The sequence below is a fragment of the Syngnathus typhle genome, linkage group LG13 (genome assembly GCF_033458585.1).
Source record: "Syngnathus typhle isolate RoL2023-S1 ecotype Sweden linkage group LG13, RoL_Styp_1.0, whole genome shotgun sequence".
In the NCBI taxonomy this organism is placed as follows: Eukaryota; Metazoa; Chordata; class Actinopteri; order Syngnathiformes; family Syngnathidae; genus Syngnathus; species Syngnathus typhle.
Genome location: NC_083750.1, coordinates 3,745,668 through 3,768,218, shown reverse-complemented (window position 1 = coordinate 3,768,218; position 22,551 = coordinate 3,745,668). Strand labels below are relative to the sequence as shown.

Genomic DNA, 22,551 nt, shown 5'->3' with positions numbered 1-22,551 from the left:
GACTCTTTCAAAACCGGACTTAAAACTCACCTCTTTACCCTAGCATTTCGGTACTCCTGTTTTCCGCATTCTGGTGGTCATCCAGTTGTTTTCTACTTGTCTTTGCTTTGTTTTCTTGTTTTTACTTGCCATGTAGCATTTTGAGATTCCTCCGAATGTGCGTTACAAATATAATTGATTATTATTACAGTTTTTTTTCCCCCGCAAAATATTATTTTTTTTGTTTCAATCCCATTTTGGAATGAGGTTTTAATATATAACATAGTTTTTGTTTCTTCACCGGCTGTTGGCAGGACATGCATGTGACCTTTTTTTAATTACGTGAAAATCATAGAAAATTCACATATTTACTGTTGGTTGGCTAGGTTACTGTTTTGTGAGGTTGCCAGGTATCAAAACGCTCATGTTAAATGGCTTGACTAAAAAAAACAAGACCTTCAATGGCTTGGTGGCCCACAGCCAGGCTTCATGCAAGTGTTGCAACATTCCTGTCAACCTGACAAATTGCAAATAAATAAATAAATAAATAAATAAATAAATAAATAAATAAATAAATAAATAAATAAATAAATAAATAAATAAATAAATAAATAAAAGGCCCTATTTTCCACTGAGCTACTATTAAAATTGCAGACTTGTTCTTGTTTCGTGTCTCCTTCCATGTTACGTTACAGAAGAGACATGATTGCGTCAGGAGTGTTGAATCACGCCGATATCATGTCGTCTCTTTTGACTCCGCTGCTGTCACGAGTCGTCACAGTTTGTTCCGTCACATGCCCGTCAAAGCGGTTCTGTCGTGTTCCCAGACAGTAATTAGCCACGGGTCCGACCGCCCCAAATAATATTTGTGCATGTCAGCAGTAAAGGAACTCGAGGTTAATGTTATGTACTGTGTGTTCGCTTGAGTGAGAGAATTTTCATATTCGTGAAAGCTACATATTAGCTTGTTGGACAGTATCCATAACCATGCTACTCTTTCATATTTAAAGGCAATAAAGACGACAGTGTCAGAGTCCAATGGATATATTGTACCAATACCGATACTATCATTACAATCATTAAAAAAAACATTACATTGATAATGATTTTTTAAGATTTTCTTTTGTTTGATTAAGGTTAATGCAAAATCAGAATGGATTTTTCATGACCTTTCAGTGTTTTTTGTGATCTGGTATCAAGTGAATATGAGGGTCAGTACTGCTGCCACAAATACATTTTAACAATTATTTTCTCACTGATAAATTAGAAAATTTGGTCCAAGCTTGCAATAGGACATAAATCATTGAGAGTGCTTTGAGTGAATAATTTGGTGTATTAACACTATGTTTAATGTCGACGTCATTCATGTCCTTGATGTTTGGATATATGACAGCACCTCACGTTGGGTGTGTGAAAGAGCACTTTGGCAGCTTTCCCTTATTCCATGATTGATTCGCCGCCTCTGGCCAAACTGATAGAAGCCCTACTGGCTTCTAAGACGGTCAAGCAGGAGCTCTCGGAGTGACGCCTGACCGGATGAGTTGCATTCCCTCAAATGTATGATTATTATTATGAGTGGCATGACCTTTGCAGCCACATTTTCTCGGCAGACATGAAGGATTAGATTTGACAGACGCAATGCTGCCCACAAGCACTACAGATCAATTTGGATTTAAAAGTTTTGAAGAGTTGTAGAGATTGGTAGCAGGAATTCGTTTAGACAGTTTTGATTGGGAGCGTGATCAATCAATGGATTCATGCGGTGTAAATGTTCCATCTTGAATCCATTATATACCTGAGAGTACCACCAGTTTGTCACCGGCCATTTTAGACAAATAATTACTCCTATTGTATGCTATCCAGGGATTTGCACCAAAGAGGACTCTCTGCAATGTTGTGTACGTACCTGTTACGAATTGCAACTCTGTTGCTAAACAAAACAGCAGCACTGACCAAAACATGCAGTGTAACATGTGGTGACCCTTATGCAAATCATTAACACGATTCCGCAGGGCAAGTATTAAAGATAAGCTTATTCTATCTCTGACATGGTCACCCCACAATTTTTTGTGTCTTTGTGTAAAAATTTAACTCTAATTCTGACAAGGGCAACAGAATGTAAACCGGTAAAGTCTTGATAAAGTCGATTTCTTGTTGCGTGGGTCCATTTTTAAACTAAAATAAACAAATGTGCAGATGATGCACTAATAGACACTGTCTAAATCCATTTTGGACATGTGTAGATGATTTTAAGCGTTCCTGAAATGTGAACAGTGATAATACCAGTAATTTGGTGATACTGTTGGCACTTTTAAAGCGCATTGTGAATCCAGCTACTCTTTGATGTGTAAGAATTTGAAAGGACACTTGAATTAGAAAATAGGTCAGCATCCGTTGAACAATAATTGGATTTAAAAATTAATACTATTAATGCGATTCTGGCAATTCTATTCTTTGGCGTGATTTATTCATGCCACTTGACTGTCTGAGAGGTCTTAATTGCGCTACGCTATTTTGTTAGGGAACAGGTAGAGATAAAGCGTATGGACCAGATTGAAGCTGTTGTCAAGAGGTGAGCAAAGCGAGTCCATCTGAAAGGAGACCTCACGCTTTCAACGTTGAACCCGGGAAGATGAAGCCTCCAGATGATTTATGGCACTTTAGAGCAAGAAACAAAGAGCACCCGACATGTTTGAAGTGGGCATGAACACCCTAAGACAGCACTTTTTGAGAGCGTGCTCTTGCCGGGATTGAAATCTCTTCAGCTGCATCTGTCAAGGCGACGTCATTTGCAACCCTTTGACTCGAGCTCGCACCTGTCTGTGCATGTGCTGGCTCTGCAGACCAATTACAATAAAATACAATTGAAAATAGAATTAAAAAAAATATATATTTGCAATAAGGGGGATTCTGATTTTACAAAAAGACATCAAAGAATAAAAAATCCCCATATATTTTAGCAGCAGGGAAAAAAATATATCTATAGAAGTGAACAGCAAGACTCGTCGGCATCAAAAATATACATGTATCAATAGATAGTTTCTATATAAATACTGTAAATTTCGGACTATAAGCCGCACCGGACTATAAGCCGCACCAGCTAAAATTGGGGGATATTTTAGTTTTTTCTTATATAAACTGCACCGGACTATAAGCCGCACGTGCACACGCGTCTTTTTACAAGGAAAGACCGTTCACAGAAAGCCTTTTTAAAGTTTTAATAACATAGATGTCTTTCTAAACACTGCCTGTGACGAAGGGTTTAGAGCCCTTTGACGCAGGTCACCTAGCGTGCATTCCTACTAAAGCTCATAATAGTCACAAGCAACACAGCCAGAATAAGCAGCAGCCATAGTAGTGTTTCAAAATAGTATTTTTGTTGTTGTTTTTTCTTCAGGATACCGCAGTGTATAAAAGTGATCAAGTCATCACAAAAATCACGAAAAAAATCCTTATATAAGCCGCACCTGACTATAAGCCGCAGGGTTCAAAGTTTTGGAAAAAAGTCACGGCTTATAGTCCGGAATTTACGGTAGATCAAAAATGGAATAAACAGCAGTAATGCTATTACCACTGAAGTGATGCAAAAACTAACGACTTGAGATTTTTTGTATTAGGCAAGGTTACAATTTTCAATTCAAATCTCTAGTCTGAAAAATTACCGATTAGTTTGACGATCGCTTAGTAGTCGATTAATCGATAAATTGTTGCACCTCTGAGCAGAATCCTATACTATTGCATTGCTAATGACATTTGAAATTGAGGACGTAATCAATATGTAATGGAAATACACAGTAAAATTAATTAGCTAAATTTTTCCTTGCCCTTTTGGGAGCTTAAGATCAGGGGATGCTTTGAGAATAATTGTCAATTTCTGTCTATGTGAAGCCCTTTGAGACTGCTTGTGATTTAGGGCTATACAAATAAACTTGACTTGACTTGACTTGACTTGACTAGCTAAGTTGGTGTGGGAATGAAAAATGACAAAATGATGATTGCACAGTTATTTACAAGCTAGCGAGGGCAGTGTTGGTTGTAAAGTCAAATTAAGACAATAACTGAGGGTATAAATGCAGATTGTTGGTATTCCCGCTATTTCCACATGATCATACGATAACCCAGATTCTCCCCGCCAGAGGAATAGTTTCAACCATTCTTGTCGTTTTCTAATTAGCCTCACTGTTTCTACTTCTTTGACTTTCAACCTTGAAGCCCTCCCGATTTTGCTACATAAGTGATTGTTCCACAAAACAAAAGAATCTTCTTATTTATTCCGTGATCAAACGCGATAATTCTTCCCTTTTTGCGTGAACTTCTCCCTCCGGACTAATTTACGCTATTGTTACCATCTTGTCTGACAAATTAGGCACTGAGAACGACATAGAAGGAAGAAAAGAAGAAGGGAAAAGGAGGGTAAAGCCACTGATAGCAACATTAGCATTTCACCCGCCGTTTGTAGGCCAGCTCAGGCAGAATTCAAAGAAGTGTTGATTTAATGGAGCTTGGGAGGATTGAAGCGCCTTACTGAAGGGTCATTGACTTTCGGGTCTGGATGTTGTTGTCTATTGGAGGGCAGGTGGTGGTGGTGGTGGGGGCTGGATTTAGCACAGAACTCTTTCTTCTTCCGTTTTTTTTTTGTTTTTTTTTAGATCTCCCAGTCCGAGAGCTATTATTCACCAGAAACCAGTTTTCTTCCTCTCTTACATCTTCTTCTTCTCCTCCTTCTTTTTCTTCTTCCCAGCATTGATTGACGCCTGGCTGCACCTGCATCAAATGTGAAAGTAACGGAAGTTTCGGTTACTTGCGGTCTCGGAGTATTGAGCTTAGCCCTGCTGGGAATCAATGCCGGAGGCTAATTTTGGTGTAAACCATCTCCTTTTTCTGCATTCAGTGGACAGCGGGATATGACACATTCAGAGTACTTCCAAATTTGTATTTTATTTTTTTAAGCAAAACAAGCCAGATTTATTGACAGAGGATTTTATTTTATTTTTTTAATTTATTTTTAGCCATACTTTCAAGAGGCTTTTAGCTATCAAACAAAAACCTGTCCTTGCATCATGGGAGCAAAAATATCACGATCAGCACCGCTTCGGTCTTTCGTGTTAAATATCATTGCCGGCGAGACCTCCGCCAATTTTTCCCATTAGCGACCTTCCTACCTGTCCAGCTTGCCAGGGCAGAAATCCGCCCATCGGCTCGATCCACCTCCGAGTCTACACTTGTTTTAACAAATATCTCGTCTGCTGTTGGTGGCCCTCTGAAGACCAAGAGCGAGAGGCAATCTCAGTTAATTTAAAACCAATGTCGACTATCTCCCTCTATTGCGGCCAGTGGAGAGCTGCGGAATCCTGCGGTTTAAGCCCCTTAGGGACTGATAGGCCTTTTCACTCCGGCCCTATTTCACTTATCTATTGGCAGCTCCTGCCAAGAGCCATCTCTGCGGTGAATTGCATGTATATACGTACGTATATTATCTGTTTGGGGAGTTTGAACTGCAGGAGAGGATTTAGACAATCAATCTGAATATCATTATCAATCACGTCTCGCTGTTCGCCGCATCGATTCGCCGGGAAATAAAGAAGTCGCCACTGAACGTTTCCACCGGGTAATCTGCCGAGCTAAGCGGCCCGGCCCGCTTGGCGTTTTGCGAAACAAAGCGATGTTTTGAGATCTCTTTCAAAAATGCGCCGGAGAAATTCATTACTGGGAAGAAAGCCCTTCCAGCCCCGCGTTGTCAAAATGGCTGCGATCAACTTGATGAATGCACTTTCCAGTCGCGCAAAACATCACACGCAGCCTTCCCAGCCACTGACAATGACAGACAGCCTTCTACTCGGATATGCAGACATTTTGATGGATGATTTTTTTTTATTTGACCACTATTTTCTCAGTCTGATTCTTCTTAGGATCCTGCTGAAGTAATTGCAAATATGATGCTAATTAGCGCTTCCTAGAATTCCACACTGTGGAGTCACCTCTCATTGGTTTAAAATAAATAAATAAATGTTTGGGTCATAATTTTCTGTAGCTTGGAAGTTTGAGATGGTGATTTTGATTTTTGAAGACGACTTGTTTTGAGCTACAAAGCTACACTGTCTTTTTCAGTACTCCATGTCTTTCATATTTGTCCTCGACAAAGCTCCCCCCTCAGTCACAAGACAGCGTTGTGCGAGGTATGCCGCATGCCGCAGTACAGCGCTAAACTTTCGAGACAAAAAAAAAAAAAAGTAGACTTTTTGTTACAGGTGCTGGAACAAAAGGCCTTTTAAGTCTGACTTGCGGGGGAAAATCTTTAGAAGAAATTGGCGGCGGCACGGAGGGGTTGACGTATTGATTGTGGCCTCTGGCTTCGTCCGGGGAAAAAGATGGATAGATTTCTTTGAAATGTACTCGGTGCGAGAATATAAAGACTGTTGTGCGTTGGCACTCGGGTATAAATTGTTTGGTGGCACATCCAGCGGGCCTGCCGTTTTTTTTTTTTTTTTGCTGGATGGCGACGGGGCGGATGATATCAACCACCCGTCGAGGGAGGTGGCATTCTGATTCCATTGACTGATGCCTTCATTTGCATGCGGGGCGTCTTCACCTCTTTCCACTGATGGATTGGGGCCACCGGAAAGCTTGTGTCATTTCTACGTGACGAGATCCAGAAAAACGGATCACAAAGAAGCAGCACTGGTCATTTTCCAACGACTGACCCTTAATAGTATCAATCAAAGCCATTGCCAAGGCCAATTGCTTGATCACAATGGATAATTGTGTTAAACGCTCCCAGAAATGGCTGCTCAGCTAATTTGCTTTTATATTTGACCAGATTTTTGTTTTGGTGTACATGTGGCTTCTTCTGATAGAAAAAAACATTTTTAGCCACCTCACTGTTTTCACCATTTCAACAATTTTGTAAACGTCGAGTCTTCTGCTGCTCTTCGGTTTTGTGAGATCACGCGTGATCACTTAACAGACACTTAGGAAGCTCTAGCAGCTCTAATGAAGGCTCTAGCAAAACTGTGAGCAAGTTAAGAGAACTAAGAGAAAATGTCTGAATGCAAGAAATCCCAATCGATCAAATTACTTTGTGGGTGTTGTGTAAAACAACAGAGAGTACAGAGAAAAAACGGTGGTTAACATTCGCAGACATTTTGCTTGAAAGGCTGTTAGCTTAATGCTAACACACGTAATTGGAAGCGCCATGGCGTTGGCACAAATAGATACCATCTTACCCGACCAATACTGTGAATGAACAATTTGTCTTGAGCCCAGAAAACTAGATTCGTGTATTCTTTTGTCTACTTTGAAGACAGCGAGCGACACTGATTCATTATTAAATGTTCATTTCAAATGAATCCCCCCCCAAAAAGATGTATTCTTTTTGATGACTTTTTCTCCACCTGCCCCCCATCTTCTCCTCCCCTTTCCCCGCCGAGTCAGAATACATTTTGCCACTGGCCGACGCCATCGATTTTGAATATCAACCATAACCCTTAAAAGCCACCTCTTTTGTACGCGGTCGTGCTGTGAAAGGACGGTAGGCGGCCTCGGGAGACGCGGGGAGGCGAGGCGAAGGATCTTGGAACTATTGAGTGCAAATATTGATGGAAGCCAGCCAGTGGCAGTGAAACCGCGGCCAAGGAATCATGTAAATACGCGCCGACTTGCATCTTGGCAACGCATATATTTGTATTTATTTCAAACTCTGAATAGAAAGTATATGCTATTTTATTCTTGGTGGAATTTTGCAAAGGTGACGGAGGAGGCATTCATAATATCCACGTGTGAATTTAGTTTGTTGGATTCACAATTTTTTTTAAAGAATCTTGTTTTGAATTTCCTGAAATGTTTCCCATTACTGTGTTATGGATCTCTGTGGCTCATCTGCCAATTGTAAAAATTCTCTTGAATCTCAAAATGTTTCCATGGCAAATGGTGGTATTAATGATACAGAATTTTTAATGTATTCTTTGAATTTTTTTGTACAAATTATTCATTTTGAATGTTATTTCTAAGCCATTGTAGTGGCAGTGGAGATATTAATAATGTCCATTGTGAATTGTTGTCATTGCTATTCACCATTTTAAAGACTTAATACTTCTTCTAATCTTTCCATAGCAACAATGAAGTTATTTAATGAATTACAATCCAAATATAATTGCCGGCCAAAAGAAAGGAAAAAAAAAAAATCAAACTCAAAATCGATTTTTTTGTTCATACATATTTTGCATTTGAGAGCAAGTGCTTTTGTTGCCAACAATCTATCAAACGTTAGCTTGCATGAAGTCACGTCCTTTGCTTTAATGACCACAAACAATATCCCGTGGACCATTCCTCAGCATGTTACCTCTGATACTTTGGCATTTTCTATGTCTGCCCACCCCACCACCACCAGCCGAAAGCAGACAAGTTGGCAAATAAATCGTTAGCGGCTGCCCTATACAGCTGGATATTAATTATCTTGTGATGGCCGCTCATTTGCACGTTGTACTGAAAATGTCACCGCTGAGATGAATTGGAAAACATGGAGAAGAAAAAAAAATCAGCTTGTAGCCTTTATGCTGCAGAATGTCAGAAGAGATGACGTATTGTTTTGGGTTGCCGTCTCACAGCAACTGTGGAACAGAAGCATGGAAAGTTGGATGGATTATTGTGGTCTTATGTTTTTTTTTTTTTTTTTTTTGAAGGGGGGGGGGGGGTGTCAATTTGTACCTCTATTGAAAGCCCATTTCTGAAAGGAAAAACAGCTCAAGTACTCCACGTGGCCTTCAAGGTCCCCGGAATAAAAGACTGTAGGTAGGAATCGATCATGCAAGTACAATAGCGTCACAGGAATAAATGCTAGGGGAAAGAAAAAAGTTCAAAAAGCGGCATACGGTGATTTTCCATGCATAATGCGCAGAATTTGACTAATTTATTGTCCTAAAATCTGGGGTGCACATTATGCATGGGTACAACCATTTTTGAAGAAAATCTCCCTCGAAATAAACCTTGAAATCACACCTTTCTTCTTGTTTGTTGTCGATCGCGCATCGCATTCAGCCATCCTGCCCAACACACTTAGTAAGTAAAATTCATAATTGACGACACATCGTTTGATGCGATGGTGCAATCCTTGATGGTGTGTTACCGTTTTTCCATGTATAATGCGCAAAATTTAACTAATTTATTGTCCTAAAATCTGGGGTGCGCATTATTTAGTTTATTTAGTGTGTTTTGGGGTGTTCTCCTGTATTGAGGGGTGCTGGTTGGCCACAGTTACTTTTTTCCTTTGTCTTTTATCTTTGTTTTGCTTTGCTGGCTTTTATCTTGAGCACTTTCTGGCTTTCTTTGTGGCGCCGTTGTGTGGCAGCCTTATGAGAGCCTGTTGAGTTGCGCTCATGCCATTTGTGCGTCTTTTGTATACCCACTCTGTGGTATGAATACTGCTGGGGCCTGAATTTCCCCACCCCTGGGGATCAATAAATATTCAATCAATCAATCAATCAATCAATACATGGGTACAAAAAAAATTATTATTATTATTTTTTTTTTTAAATCCGGATATGATACGGAGGCCGCCATTACAGATGCGCTTTCTTCTCTGCTGTTCACTTCAAACACGCTCCATACGAACACAATGCTCTCGTATCAGACGCTTGCTCGATCACCTTTGCTCGATCACCTTTGCTGTCACAATGTACCCTACACAAATCCGAAACATTTCTTCGCTATCGAGTTTGCTAGCGCATGCGCAGTGATACTGACCGGCAGAATAACATCCGGTTGTTCCCAAAGATGATCTTCTTTCTGAAATAATTTTACGTTTACAGACTTAAGTAGGAGTCAAAATTTGGGTGCGTATTATACATGGGTACAGGCTTTTTTCCAGCATCAACATGCCATTTTTAGGGTGCGTATTATACATGGGGGCGCATTATACATGGAAAAAAACGGTATTGTCAAATATTGTTTGTTTTTTAATCTTAATCGCAGACCGGATATCATACGGAGGCCGCCATGACAGTATGCGCAGAACGGATGCGCAAGACACGTCAGCTATATAAAGAGCGAGAGTTCAGTTCTCTACCTATTAGTTTCAATTCACAGTTTAATTAGCAGTTTCAATCAGCAAATAACAAAATGCGTATTACAGGTAATATTTTATTTCACAACACTTTGCCTTGTTCCTTTCTTCTCTGCTGTTCACTTCAAACACGCTCCATACGAACACAATGCTCTCATATTAGACGCTTGCTCGATTACCTGCTCGTTTGCTAGCAGTCACGATGTACCCTACACAAATCCGAAACATTTCTTTGCTATCAAGTTTGCTACCGCATGCGCAGTGATACTGACCGGCAGAATAACATCCGGTTGTTCCCAAAGATGATCTTTTTTCTGAAATAATTTTACGTCTACGGACTTAAGTAAGAGTCAAAATTTGGGTGCGTATTATACATGGGTACGGGCTTTTTTCCAGCATCGACATGCCATTTTTAGGGTGCGTATTATGCACGGGGGCGCATTTTGCATGGAAAAACACGGTAGGTTTGGGTGTTGATACAGGAAGCCTGAACCAAATTACGGCAACTTTCGTCTTTGTGGATTATTTCAATCATTGACCCATCATGTCGTGGACTACTTTTTGAATCCTTGTTACTTTTTATTCTGTTTTGGACAATGGTGATTACGAAGAATAACTCCAGAGAGGATCAAGAGCATGAATCATTTGATGCAAAGATTGTGCAAGCTCGTTGTGGACTATTTTTTTTTAACTGTAATTTAATTTTCCCATTTTTTTATTTCAAATATAAAAGTCGGGTCGTGGTTATTGGGGATAATTGGCGACGGGGTCAATTGTTTTAATAACTACTAAATAAATGATGACAACTAACTCATGAATAATTACTATAAATAGGATTTAATTTGGCAAGGTGCCTGACCCAAAATACTTCCGGTATTTTCTAGTGTTTTTTTTCTGTCTTGACTTTAAATTCTTTATCTTTGTCACAGGTGACTGTAACTTTGCGAAACCTCTGGCAGCGTGTGGCTACAGCCAAGGCAAAGACGATGACTTGGACTGGGAACAAGTGAATGCTAGAGAGAAGACTTCCTCTGACCCATGGATGCCCTCAGGTAAGGATAGAAATGCTAATATTTTAATTTTATTTTTTATGTGAAGTTTTGTTTTGGTTTTCATATTTCCGGCCACTTATTATTGGGTGTGTATAATTGATTTTAAAGAGTCAAGAATTTTTATTCGCCATGTTTGAGTGTGCCAAACAAGGAATTTGATTTCGGTACATCACAGCCTCTGTTCAACATTTAGGTCATTAACAACACTCAGGACGTGTGAGAAATGACAAATATTCTCAAACATCCCCTGATCTTAAACTCCCAGGAGGGCAAGGAAAAACTCAAAACTCCAACGAGTTCAAATTAATTATTATATTATTATATTACAGGAAATAAAAATGGTATTCTGAGAAACGGTATTTGATTGCCCACTGAAGTTGTCGACGCGGTGAAATGTTTCCATGAGTAAAAATATTCTTTGTTTGCTATCCACCTTTTCCAGTCTCAGATGGATTACTAGGCCACAATGGATTTTCAATATCAATCGCCTGCTAAAAATGTTTTGTGTCAAATCTGGTAAGTGCTCAAGGCTCAGTGATGGACAGATCACCACATTTATGAGCAATTTTTTTTTCTTTGAAGTGGCGATGCCTTCAATTACCCCCTGTCGATGCACAGCCATGGGTCGGGATAACAATCTCTTGCGAGAGGTCATTTTCGCTGCAATTCCTAAGTATGGGTGAAGAGTGAAGCGGTAATCGGAGGTGAGATAGCTTTTTACGCCACCCCAACGCCTTCGGAGCGTAGAACAATTCCAGCATTCAGGCTTTCTCAATCCCTTTCGGAGTGGTCAAAATGGAGGAGGTGGAGGTGACAATTTGACATGACAGGTTGAGTGCTGAGGAAGATGCTAATTACGCTGTGGTGGAAATGAACAAAAAGGACAAGCTCAATCGGTGGGGCGGTGCTACAAGTCTGCACGGACTGGCTTTTTAATCGGCGGTGGTGAATTTCAATTTAGACCAAGCATGAGGTGTTCATGTGACTGCGGATTATTTCAAATTGGTCGTTCATTGTGCAATGTGGCGATTTTGATTAGCAATTGCTGAGTTGTTATCGCAGTAATTAAGAACTATTGTGAACACATAAATAAATCAATTTTTGTTTTGGTGCTCATTGCCTCTTGTGAAGTAATGTCAGAGCGGAAACAAACTGATGTCAGCAAAGCTATAGCTGGTTAGCTAACATGGTTAGCTAGCATCTGCCTCAGTAGCGAGTCTTTAGTCGTTATTTCACTTTTTTTTTTCACACGATAACTGTCGCTGCTGATTGGAAATGTTCAGCGTCGTACTATGACAGAATATTAACATCACCTTGAATTTGTTGAAGAGCGATGAGTGACGCTTTTTCAAATGTGATATCATATTGGTGGTAATGCTTCTTCTAGTGGCGACTCTTCGCGATCATGAACCGCATATCCTTCCTCAACCAGGAAACCAGAAAAAAAATCTGAGTTACTGCTCCCTGTCTACCTGCCAACCTTAAATGATTTTAGTTCTGTTATATCTATTTTGCCAAATGGTTGGTATTTAACTGGCAAGTGGCGTAGTGGCATTAATCACGACGCGTTTTAATTATCGTTAAATTTAGAACACGTGCGTGGTGTTTATCTGTAGGTCACCCTCTTCAGAATTCTGCTGTGACCTTTTGCCCAGCCTCCCTGTGCCCTGGCATTAATCAAAAGTGGAAAGCAATTTCTTCTTAACATTTGGCCGCACATGGCAAACGGGGTTCTAGTTAAAATTAGCGAGGACTCTGCTAATTGACTGTGTCACCAAGGGTAGGCCCGACACAATTGAGGCCCACCGCAATCCATCCTCTGGCGAGGAAAACAACATCCATCACCGCCTTTGTTAGAACATGAAAACTTTGTCGTTCCATTAGTGCCATTCCTCAGGTGTCTGGCAGTGTCTGTGCATTTTAAGCAGAAACGTGGCCTTGGAGTGACTACAATGCATTCTAATTAATTCCAGCATGCGCCTCACTGATGGAAAGGCTCACATAATTAAAATTGATCGACTTATTATAATTTTAAATATCACTATAGGGAGCCCACGTGGCTGGTACAAGGAAAGAGGAGGTTGTATGGACCTGAAGTATAGTTTAACATCATGCCCAACAGCTCATTTACATACGTGCACTTCATCATGCTTTGCTGTGGACTTTAGATTGTAGATGATTTCCAATGATTCTATTTTGTTTTACCGTTTTTTTCCGTGTATAGTGCGCCCCCATGTATAATACGCACCCTAAAAATGGCATGCTGATGCTGGAAAAAAGCCTGTACCCATGTATAATACGCACCCAATTTTTATGAATTTTTTTTAAATTTTTTTTTTTTTTTTTTTAAGTCCCAATGATCGTCACACACGCAGGGAGGCAATGGGTCCCATTTTTATAGTCTTTGGTATGGTCTTAACTAGGCTGGATGTAATTTTTTTTGTTGGCGTTGATTTCTCCGACTGCCCGTGAACACACCACCGCGCTCCGTGCGCGCACGGGACAGCAAACGAGCAGGTGATCGAGCAAGCGCCTGATACGAGAGCATTGCGGTCGCATGGAGCGTGTTTGAAGTGAACAGCAGAGAAGAAAGGAACAAGGCAAAGTGTTGTGAAATAAAATATTACCTGTAATACGGATTTAGGTAGAGAACTGAACTCTCGCTCTTTATATAGCTGACGTGTCTTGCGCATCCGTTCTGCGCATCTGTAATGGCGGCCTCCGTATGATATCCGGTTTGCGTGTGTGCGAGAGCGAGAGAGAGCGAGAGAGAGAGCGCGAGAGAGAACGCTCAACCGTAGCGCGCCGCCGACCGCCCAACTGCACCGCGCTGGTCGATTATTGTGACAGAGCCGTCGCTGAAATTTAGAAGATATTTTTAAAGTCCTGATGTACTTTCTAAAATTTAAGTGGACCTCAGTGCGCACTGCGCAGGGAGCTTAATTTGGTGCGGTCGCGCAACCGCAGCGCGCCGGGCGCTCACTGTCGCATTGCTTAAAGAGCGCCTTTGTGTTTTAGGATGAACAGCAGAGAAGAAAGGAACAAGGCAAAGTGTTGTGAAATAAAATATTACCTATAATACGCATTTTGTTATTTGCTGATTGAAACTGCTAATTAAACTGTGAATTGAAACTAATAGGAAGAAAACAACTCTCGCTCTTTATATAGCTGACGTGTCTTGCGCATCCGTTCTGTGCATTTTATTTCACAACACTTTGCCTTGTTCCTTTCTTCTCTGCTGTTCACTTCAAACACGCTCCATGCGACCGCAATGCTCTCGTATTAGACCAGTGCTTCTCAAATAGTGGGGCGCGCCCCCCTTGGGGGGCGCGGTGCTATTCCTGGGGGGGCGCGTGTGACCCTGGGGAACAGGCTTTTTTTTTGGCAGTACTAGAATAAAGTGTAATTGCGCGTTTACTACAGCAGGGGGCAGTGGCGCTCTCATTGTTACTTCTGTCACGTTTGCGACAGTGCAACATTTTACGACTTACAAGACAAGTTAGGATAGTCACGGTGGGGAGGGGGGGCGCGAATAGTTTTCTTCTTGCTAGGGGGGGGCGTAACAGAAAATAATTGAGAAGCACTGTATTAGACGCTTGCTCGATCACCTGCTCGTTTGCTGTCCCGTGCGCGCACGGAGCGCGGTGGTGCGTTTACGGGCAGTCGGAGAAATCAACGCCAACAAAATAAATTACATCCAGCCTAGTTAAGACCATACCAAAGACTATAAAAATGGGACCCATTGCCTCCCTGCGTGTGTGACGATCATTGGGACTTAAAAAAAAAAAAAAAAAAAAAAAAATTAAAAACTTTTTTGTACCCATGTATAATGCGCACCCCAGATTTTAGGACAATAAATTAGTTAAATTTTGCGCACTATACACGGAAAAAAACGGTATTATGCAAGGTGAGTGTATAAATTATTCCCAGTGTTCACGATTTTTTGTATTGTACTCAGTTGTGGTCCAAATATGTAACTGGTGAGCGTGATTATTTGTCATCATTTTAGTCATGTACTGTGTGTAATTTATTTTCTTGATTTTTACATAAAAAAAATTGATATGCATACACAAACACACAATATATGCTTTTGTTGTGGGACTTTTGGAGAGGTTCCACTGTTGTCTGTAAAAAGAACCTCATTCTGCCAGTCCTGCACTATTGTTTTAGGCGTCACTATCCAACAAGGCAACAAAGGACCTGACCAGGATGTTCAATTGGCCGGCGCGCAACATATTTAGAGCGAGACAAGAAGTCATTAAGCCGGCGCTGCACTTTCCGTTGTGCCCGGCATAATACACAAACCCTAATTAATCTCAGTTTGAGACTCTTCCGCCATCCTTTTTTGCTGTGATTCCTTGCAATGAGCCTCAAGGGAGGGCCGGGCGGGCTGCAGTTTTTGGAGAGTCAGCTGGGATTCTCTTTTCAAAAGCCACGTCCTCCCCAAATAAATAAAAATAAAAGACAGGGGTGGTATTAGCGGCCTTCGAATTGGTCCGAGTCACCCTATAGATGCCCAAGCATGTAATCAGAGCTGCAGGGAGGCATAAACAAGGCCATTTGCCAGTCACATGTAGCAATTAGGAGGATAACGCATCGAAGCAAACAACCAAAGGGACAGAATCACTTGTCACATTTCCTTTGTACCAGGGGTTAGATGACGCAAGTTTGATTTACACCACATGGGTGACACCCTTTGCAAATAAGTAAATTAATTTGAAAATAGAAAAATAAACACTATTATTTGATTATTTGTAAAAGCTTTTTATTGTATTTTGCTAAATTACCTTCTTTAAAACTATGTTAAAAATATGGTAACAAAACATCATCACCATAAGTAGGTCAAACTGGATTGACTTACAAAAATTCTACCAAGTTGAATATCAATAGTTTGTAACAACAAATAATGTAGAAAAATATTAAATTCTAATATTTAAAAGTATTTTAACCCCAGAAATATTTTATATTTATTCATTCATTTGCTGAACTGCTTATCCTTGCGTTTTGTACTTTACCATTTGTACCAATCTCAATAGAACAAGCTGTCTCTTACAACAAGTTGTCCGTTGTTGTTTTGGATGTACTTTGAAGTGAACGAGCAAAAGGAGGGACGACGGGAAGGGCATCCTGAATTGAATCAGAATTCAAATCACATCAGCCAAAGATGGGATTTGCCGCCGTGGGACGAAGAGGAGGAGGGAGGGAAGTCGCGGCCTTGGGGGTGCGCTCTGTTTCACAAAATAAACTAATTGCTTTTAGAGCCATTCACAAGTTTGTGTGAGGTCCCGCCGCAGAGTTGGCAAGGTTAAGGAGAAAGCCCATTATATGATTAGAAGACCAAACGCAACGTCAAATTATGTCATCTTGATACATTTGTGGATTAATTCCCGTGTGGGGACACACATGGTGATATTTGAGATGTTTGTGCATGCATAAGGACCAGCAGCAAACTGGATTTGGACAAACAGGATTAAGACGGCACACTAATGTTACCGTGGAGGACTTATCTGCATATTCCAACTTCATTGTATGCACAAGTTTGTGAAAGTCTGTCATGGAATGTAATAGGGGTAAATTGTTGCCCGCCGATGAAGGAAGCAGACGGGATCGGTGGTCCTGATTGACGCTTTGAGGTGAGCACGTACGCCGTCTTTTCATGGGGCCACCTTTCATGTTGGGCCATATTAGCAGCCAGGGCCATTTTGATGGCAGGCACGCAGGACGGACAGACGGCCTCGTCTTCATTGACATTTCCCGAGTGGCAACTGCGCTTTTCTGCCGCCGCGACCTCTCAGAATTTTATGAGCAAATGAGAGCTGCAAGGCTTTCGGGGTTTCAAAAGCGCCCCTTCATTTTCATTCAAGCCCTCCTCATCCCCCGCCACCGCACACATAATGATTTTCTCCGAGTTCACAACCTGAGCACCGGAAAAATAATGAGTGCACGTCTTTATTGCAAATTATATCTTCTGCTCTGAGCGTCATTTGCTTTCAAATTCAACTAAACACCTTCTAACTGTAGACTTTGATCATTGCAAATACATTTTTAAAATCTTTATTGTGGCATAGGAGCGCAGGGTTTTCGGGTTTGGACTTGTGGAAATACTGTATCAAATAAAAATGATGCATAAAATGACATTCATTGATACTGTATCATAAATTAATTAGCTCTCTGTATTGATTATTTGTCCCTATCTGTTTGACAAACATGTCAATCGTGATTAAACCTTATACATTTTTAACGTTTGCCAAAAAGATGCACAATCTTTATTTTGTCTCACCCCTGCTTGCCATAGTTAGTTGATGCAATTCAACACAGTTCAGTCCTATATAGTAAAGGTTTCTAAAAAGGTCAGAATCATCAAAAGTTGTGCAATCAATCAAATGACACAAAACAGAATTCTAAGGCTGGTTGTAGTCTTGTGTAGCGCCTCCAATTTTCTTTTCATTCCAAATTAGACAATTTCAGGATTAGCAAGATCGTGTCTATGCACTACTTTTCTATCCAGTAGGGCTATGGCCTGACTAAATGAAGCTCCTCCTCTTACTTCAACATACCGTAATTTTCGGACTATAAATCGCACCGGAGTATAAGTCGCACCAGGCATAAAATGCCCAAAAAAGTGAAAAAAACTTATATATGTATATAAGTCGCCCCCCCACCCAAACTATGAAAAAAACCACGACTTATAGTCCGAAAATTACGGTAGTTCCTTAGCACCAAGATGGTGCCAAATTTGACTTGTTCAGCCTTGGGAGAGATGTGGACTTCACTGTGCTGGATTAAATCATTAGTGGCAGTAAATTAGCAAACAAGTAAACCGGAAAGAAGACAATTCAACCAAAAAAAACCCCCACGTTTTCCTGTCAATTAATTACCATCAGAGCACTATCACCTTCGCCATTTCGTCTTCAGCCCCTGTGACCACGCATACTGTGTGGACCCGCCACAACCACCACCAGCTAATTAGCCAGCAAAAGCACACGAGCAAAAAATAATGACACTGATCTCAATGTCGTGCTAATGCACCGCAGGTATATTTTTCCTTTTTTTTTTTTTTTGCCTTTAATGGTGGCGTGTTGAAGATCAATTAAAAATGGAGCGCGCTCTCAAGGCTGCCTCACTCGGGTACTCGGGCCATCAGATTTCTTATTATTACAAATGTAGGCCACCTTCACCTTCCATTACAATCACGAGGTGCAGAACACACAGCGAGGCTATGAAAAATGAATTAGATTAGAAAATGAAGTGTCCCTGACGTTAATGTTGCTACTCTTCACATGTGAATGTGAGAAACTAAAAAGAAATGTGGATCTTTGAAGTTTGACGGTGGGGGGGGGATCTTTGATTTAGTTCATCAGTCAATGTTTAGTTCTATCAAATTCACGTGGCGTTCATTGTGGATTAATCTCAGCCCAATAATCGATTGATACCTATTAATGCTCGTTGATTTATTTCATATAAAATGACGACACAAGCATCAAAATAATGTATCCTCTAACTATAGTGCAACTGAATATTGACATTAGCATGCTTATAATAGTTTTGCTACATGAAGGTCAATATATAATTTTATTTTAACTATGAGATGGGACAACGCTGTAAAAGAATCATGCAAATTTCACTGGGAAATATAAAAAAATAAAATAAAGAAAATACGGTTCTCTGCCAAGCATGTCCACCTAATATGCTATTATTTATTCATTAAGAGGACCTTTTTAAAAAACTAGGGGTGTACGCCTGTGATACTTTCCTCCCTATTTACCAAACAAAAAGTGCTTTGCTGCTGTGATTGAGTGTCAGCGTTGACATTGCAACGCGAGCTGCAACTCCACAATTCATCAAGTCATCTGGAGGTGTTGATGCCTCACCTCGCCACAAGCCAGATGGCTAAGTATTAACAACCCAATATTGTCCGTCAGCCGACACCTGAAACGCACGCGTCAAAGTCGGCCCCTTGTTGGGGCTCTGCTTCCTGTATCAGAAATAATGATACGGCTTTAATCAGAACGCGGATGACAACAATGAGCCACACACCGGCAACCATAATTATAGTGGCCTCACTCATTAGGGGCATTTACCGCTGTCACCGTATTTGGATCCAAATACTTAGCTAGCCTCGGGATCCGACCAGATGGCCGTTCCCAACCTTCTCCATCTCTCCTGAGCTGTGCTGCACCTGTTACATAACTTATTCATCAAACACCCAAAAAAATAAAAGGGAATTTTTTTTTTAGCTCACTCTGGGTCATCTCTGGAGCTGTTGCATCCTGTGATTTGTTTGGTTGCCATGGAAATGGCCCAGCGGTGCAGAAGGTACATTCTTGAGTAGCACAATTCATTTATTCCCATTATAATGGAGCATCCGCTGAAGAGAATAACCTGCCTTTAATAGTTTTTAAGGTAATTTAATTTTATTCTCAGAACCCTAGGGTGGTATAGCAACATGAGATGTGATGGCCCTCAACAAAAAGGGGCCGGCCACCTCGAATTCCTCAAACTGCAGTCCTGAATGGCTCTTAAACTCCAAGCAAGCAACTTCCAGGGGTGGATTTTCAAATCCTACTAGTGGCTCACTACTCAACCTAAGATCTGAAGATTATGGTGTTATTTTTAAACTGATGGTCATCTGTAAATATAAATTGAACATGCAGTGGTTCTACTGAATCAAGAATTATCTTATCGTTTTAAATTAAAACCCTAATTATTGCGGAATACAGAAAGCCGCTACATAAGTCTGCAGACATGTCCCAAGAACTGAGTGCCTTAATGAGAAAATGCTCTTATCGCTTGATATATTGACCTCTCCGACTATTACCATTAATAAGAATACAAAACAGGCCAGCCTAAAGATGAAAGATATTCATGGCGACTGTTTTCCTTTAGCGAGAGAGCAGGAGCAAGTGATGGGAAATCAATAAGTGCCCCCCCGTTTAGCTTTTATTGCTTGGGTTGGATATTAAAAGTTAAACTAATGCCCCCCGTGTGGATGCCAATAAAACACAAGTGAGAAATATTATGCTGGCAAACCGACAAGACGACACGTTTGTTTTTGTCGTCGTCCGAAGCGATGCTGTGCGAGGTGGAGCTGAACGCTTCGAATCTCTGTTGTTAAAGTCAACATCTTGCGACAGGCTTGGACGCGCCGGCGCTAAAAAGGGGGCGAATAACGCCGAGTGCATCAGGCGCCCTCAGCCCGCCGCTCTCTCACAATAGCCTATTTGTTCAGTCAATGAGTCGAGCGCGCGCCGCTTGTCTTGTTGTGCCCCCCTTGTGACGCTCGACGATTCCATCTGTCTCTGACTCGAGATAACGAGCGGGTGGGGTGGAGGGATTCTGTCATGTTTACACGACCAAGCCAGAGTTGAGGGGAGGCGTAGAAGAGAGTCACAGTCGACAGAATCCTCAACTTAGTTCTTCTTGCCCCCGCCCCCCACCCCCCAAGCCGGGTTCCCTGAGCAGCAAGTCATAAAAAGTCTCAAGATGCCGTGCCCGTAAAGAGAGAAAATCTGACATACATTTTGGCTTGAAGAAGCCATTTTCCATTTGGACGTTTCCAGGGGTTCTTCAGAAGAATGCTGCACAAAGATTTGGTCCAATTACAACCAAATTTGATGTACTTGCATTAGACAGATTAAGAGATTTTGAGGTTTTGATTGTGTGTGGGCAGAATAATGACAAAAAAAATAATGACTCACCATGAACACACTCCCACCAAGCCAATTTGCAACATGAGATGTATATCACAAGAAGAACCCATGTCTAAACAGACACAGCAAGTCTGCCATTTTGGTTTGAGGCTGATTTAGCTTTTTTTCCACAGTTTTTTATTTATTTAAGTCATTCACTACCACTGACGGCTATAGACGTCAAACGCCCATTGGGGTGGCAATGAATGAGTTGATATTATCTTATACTGGAGATTTTACCAAATTTGAACTCCATTTATTGGGGTCTCTTGTTATCTACATTACAGGTGCAGCCTTTATGATGGTCAACACTTCTGGACGTTTCTCTGGGCAGAAGGCTTCAATGCTGACCCCCCAGTTACGGGAGAACGACACCCACTGCGTCATCTTCCACTACTACATCGGCGGGCGGGACAACAGCCACTCGGGCCACCTCAACGTCTACATCAAAGAGAACAACAGCCCTCTGGGCACGCCCGTGTGGAACGTGTCCGCCCCGGCGTCTCGCGCTTGGGGTCAGGTGGAGCTGGCCGTCAGCACCTACTGGCCCAACTTCTACCAGGTGAGGAAACCCCCATCTTCTCTATTTTCCTTATATGATAAATAAAATGACAGGGCTTTTGTGGTGACTCCAAAGTCATTTGAAGCCTCTTAACAAGACCAAGGCAGCAGACGGCGCTTCTTTTGAGGAGCCCCAAACAATAGCGTCCCCATTGAAAATACCTCGTATTGATTCAGAGGCTACCTCTGTATCCATGGTAATCCGTTGGCCGGCTCCTCCATCTCAGGCCTATTTCTGAAACTCATTTTCACTTACCGGTGCGCATCAGCGACGGCCGGGGCAGAGTGATTTCACACTCGCCTTCCTATTAGTGTTTCGCCAGGCTTGTTCCCCGAGCCCACCAAATGTTAATTGATGCAGAGAGACCCCGTAACCTCCAGACGGTGGGGCCGGCTGCTCCGTCGTTGAATTCTTTCATTATGTGCTAGGTGGGCGGTAGTGAAGAGAGGAAACCAAAGGCAGCCTGATAGTTCGGTTAACAAGGGACACTGCTGAGTTTCTCGCTGTCGAAGACAAGATAGGAGAGGACACTTAATGAGAGGTGCGCGGACACCAGAGAGCGAGAGGCAACAGTTGAGAACTTCTGCAGTAGCCTTATGAGACAATTTAATGCAATTACAATCAGATTGAAACTTTTGTATGTTGTGTTAGGTTGTGCATCTACTAGAGAATTTTTTTTTAATGATTTCAAATTCATTTTACATTTCTCTTGAAAATTAAGAGCTTTTGAAAAAAAAATTATGTTGCCATTGCCACCTGTAGAAATAGCAGTCATGAGACGTCTGTCATTTATTACCGTGAGCGTTTTTAAGGTCGCTAAGGAGAGCAAAAACATACACATATGGCGAAGGATCTTCTTAATTTTGGCCACTGCTAATCAAGGCTAAACTTAGTCCTATACAATAGACAAATGTCTCAGAGCTTTTGATGACCACCTATTAGGAAGAAAACTGAGAGCAGGTTCCGCTGGAACAAATGTGACTAGGTGAATATTTCTAAAGTGAAAGGTGGCAATTATCTTGATTAACTGGCAAGGAACAATCACATTACAATAATTATATGACCCAATTTTCCACTATTTGTAGAACCAACTATGAATCGAAAATGAAGCGTGTCTACCGTAGCGCTGCATGATGGAACAGCAAGGGTAATGATCCCCATCCAACCCGCAGCCACAAAAGCGTTTGAAACGGTCGATAATTACCAACACGC

General features: G+C 41.3%; 1 protein-coding gene across 1 annotated transcript in view; it reads left to right on the top strand.

Annotated features, from left to right (window-relative positions):
* The window catches only part of LOC133166056 (receptor-type tyrosine-protein phosphatase mu-like), a 110,891-nt gene that overhangs the window by 16,276 nt on the left and 72,064 nt on the right, over positions 1-22,551 (top strand). Inside the window, exons 2-3 of the mRNA XM_061296042.1 lie at positions 10,966-11,088; positions 21,065-21,339. Coding sequence (XP_061152026.1) covers positions 10,966-11,088; positions 21,065-21,339 — 398 coding nt within the window. The remainder of the gene's footprint in view (positions 1-10,965; positions 11,089-21,064; positions 21,340-22,551) is intronic.